This window comes from Triticum aestivum, unplaced genomic scaffold (genome assembly GCF_018294505.1).
Source record: "Triticum aestivum cultivar Chinese Spring unplaced genomic scaffold, IWGSC CS RefSeq v2.1 scaffold60638, whole genome shotgun sequence".
Classification (NCBI taxonomy): domain Eukaryota; kingdom Viridiplantae; phylum Streptophyta; class Magnoliopsida; order Poales; family Poaceae; genus Triticum; species Triticum aestivum.
In genome coordinates this window covers 1-1,447 of record NW_025268737.1, presented here as the reverse complement: position 1 = coordinate 1,447, position 1,447 = coordinate 1, and the positions used below count along the sequence as shown (strand labels likewise).

At 60.7% G+C, this 1,447-nt stretch overlaps 1 protein-coding gene across 1 annotated transcript; it reads left to right on the top strand.

Annotated features, from left to right (window-relative positions):
- Positions 1-335: 335 nt before the first annotated feature.
- Positions 336-1,443, top strand: LOC123178087 (zingipain-2; the record flags this gene model as incomplete). The annotated part of the gene is made up of 2 exons (XM_044591394.1): positions 336-837; positions 935-1,443. Coding segments are annotated over exons 1-2 (963 nt in total), but the record flags the coding sequence as incomplete, so codon positions are not given.
- Positions 1,444-1,447: the final 4 nt, after the last annotated feature.

The window sequence follows — 1,447 nt, the reverse complement described above, 5'->3', positions numbered from 1 at the left end:
GCTGATCCGGTCAATTTCGATTAGGCAGCAACGTACTCCAGCTCTGTGCGTGTGCGACGGTGTGGATAGAGCACTTTGCCGCACCATCCGGCAAACAAGAAAAACCTTGGAGAAGTAGAAGAAGAGTATACAGAGTGACGAGAACAACCACCGTCGTCGGATACAAACATCCATGGACTCCCAGTCAATACGTACGTTCGACTTCGGCGTTTGAACGCGGATCCATGGACGAAAAGTATGGAATCCGCTCGTATGCCCCGTCTTGCTCGCCATGCCCGCTCCTATAAATAGAAGCGCCGGCAGCATGGTTGCTACGTGCTTAGTAGCTCGTAAACCATTGCATTGCAAGAAGAAGCAAGCAACTAATTATATAGCTTAGCTTAATGGCGTCGACTCACAGCTCGCGCCGCCTCGACGGCACACTGTTTGCGCTTCTGCTCGTGCTTGCGGCCGCCACCGCCTTTGTCAGTGCTGCCGCGGCGCGAGGGGACGCGCTGGCCGCCCGGCCCGAGCGGTGGATGGCCAAGTTCGGGCGCGAGTACACGGACGCTGCCGATAAATTACGCCGGCAGGAGGTGTTCGCGGCCAACGCGCGGCACGTCGAGGCTGTCAATCGAGCGGGCAACCGGACATACACGCTCGGCCTCAATCAGTTCTCGGACCTCACCAGCGAAGAGTTCGCGGAGAAGCACCTCGGGTACCGCCACCAGCACGGCGTGGACAGCACGCCGGTGGCCGCGGTGAACATGTCCAATGCTCAGTTCGACTCCACGCCGGACAGCGTGGACTGGAGGGCCGCGGGTGCCGTCACCCAAGTCAAGAACCAAGGCTCATGCGGTAAGAATCTACAGCTCCTGCAATGCATGCATGCATATATTAATTAATGTAACGCCGTAGCATAAGCCAAAGTTCCCAAATGAATATACACGTACAGGTTGTTGCTGGGCGTTCGCGGCGGTAGCGGCGACGGAGGGGCTCGTAAAGATAGCCACTGGCAACCTCATCTCCATGTCAGAGCAGCAGGTGCTGGACTGCACGGGCGGCGCCAACTCCTGCAACGGCGGCGACATCAACGCCGCCCTAAGCTACGTCGCCTCGAGCGGCGGCCTTCAGCCAGAGGAATCCTACGCGTATACCGGCCAGCAGGGCGCGTGCCGCAGCAGCAGCGCCAGCCCAAACTCGGCCGCCTCCATCGGCGCCCCCCGAATGGTGGAACTGCACGGCGACGAAGGCACCTTGCAGGAGCTCGCGGCCAGACAGCCGGTGGCCGTGCCCGTGGAGGCTGACCGTGACTTCCAGCACTATATGAGGGGCGTGTACACCGGCAGCTCGTCGTGTGGACAGAACCTGAACCACGGCGTGACGGTGGTGGGCTACGGGACGGACAGCGGCGGGCAGGCGTACTGGATGGTGAAGAACCAGTGGGGGACGGGGTGGGGCGAGGGGG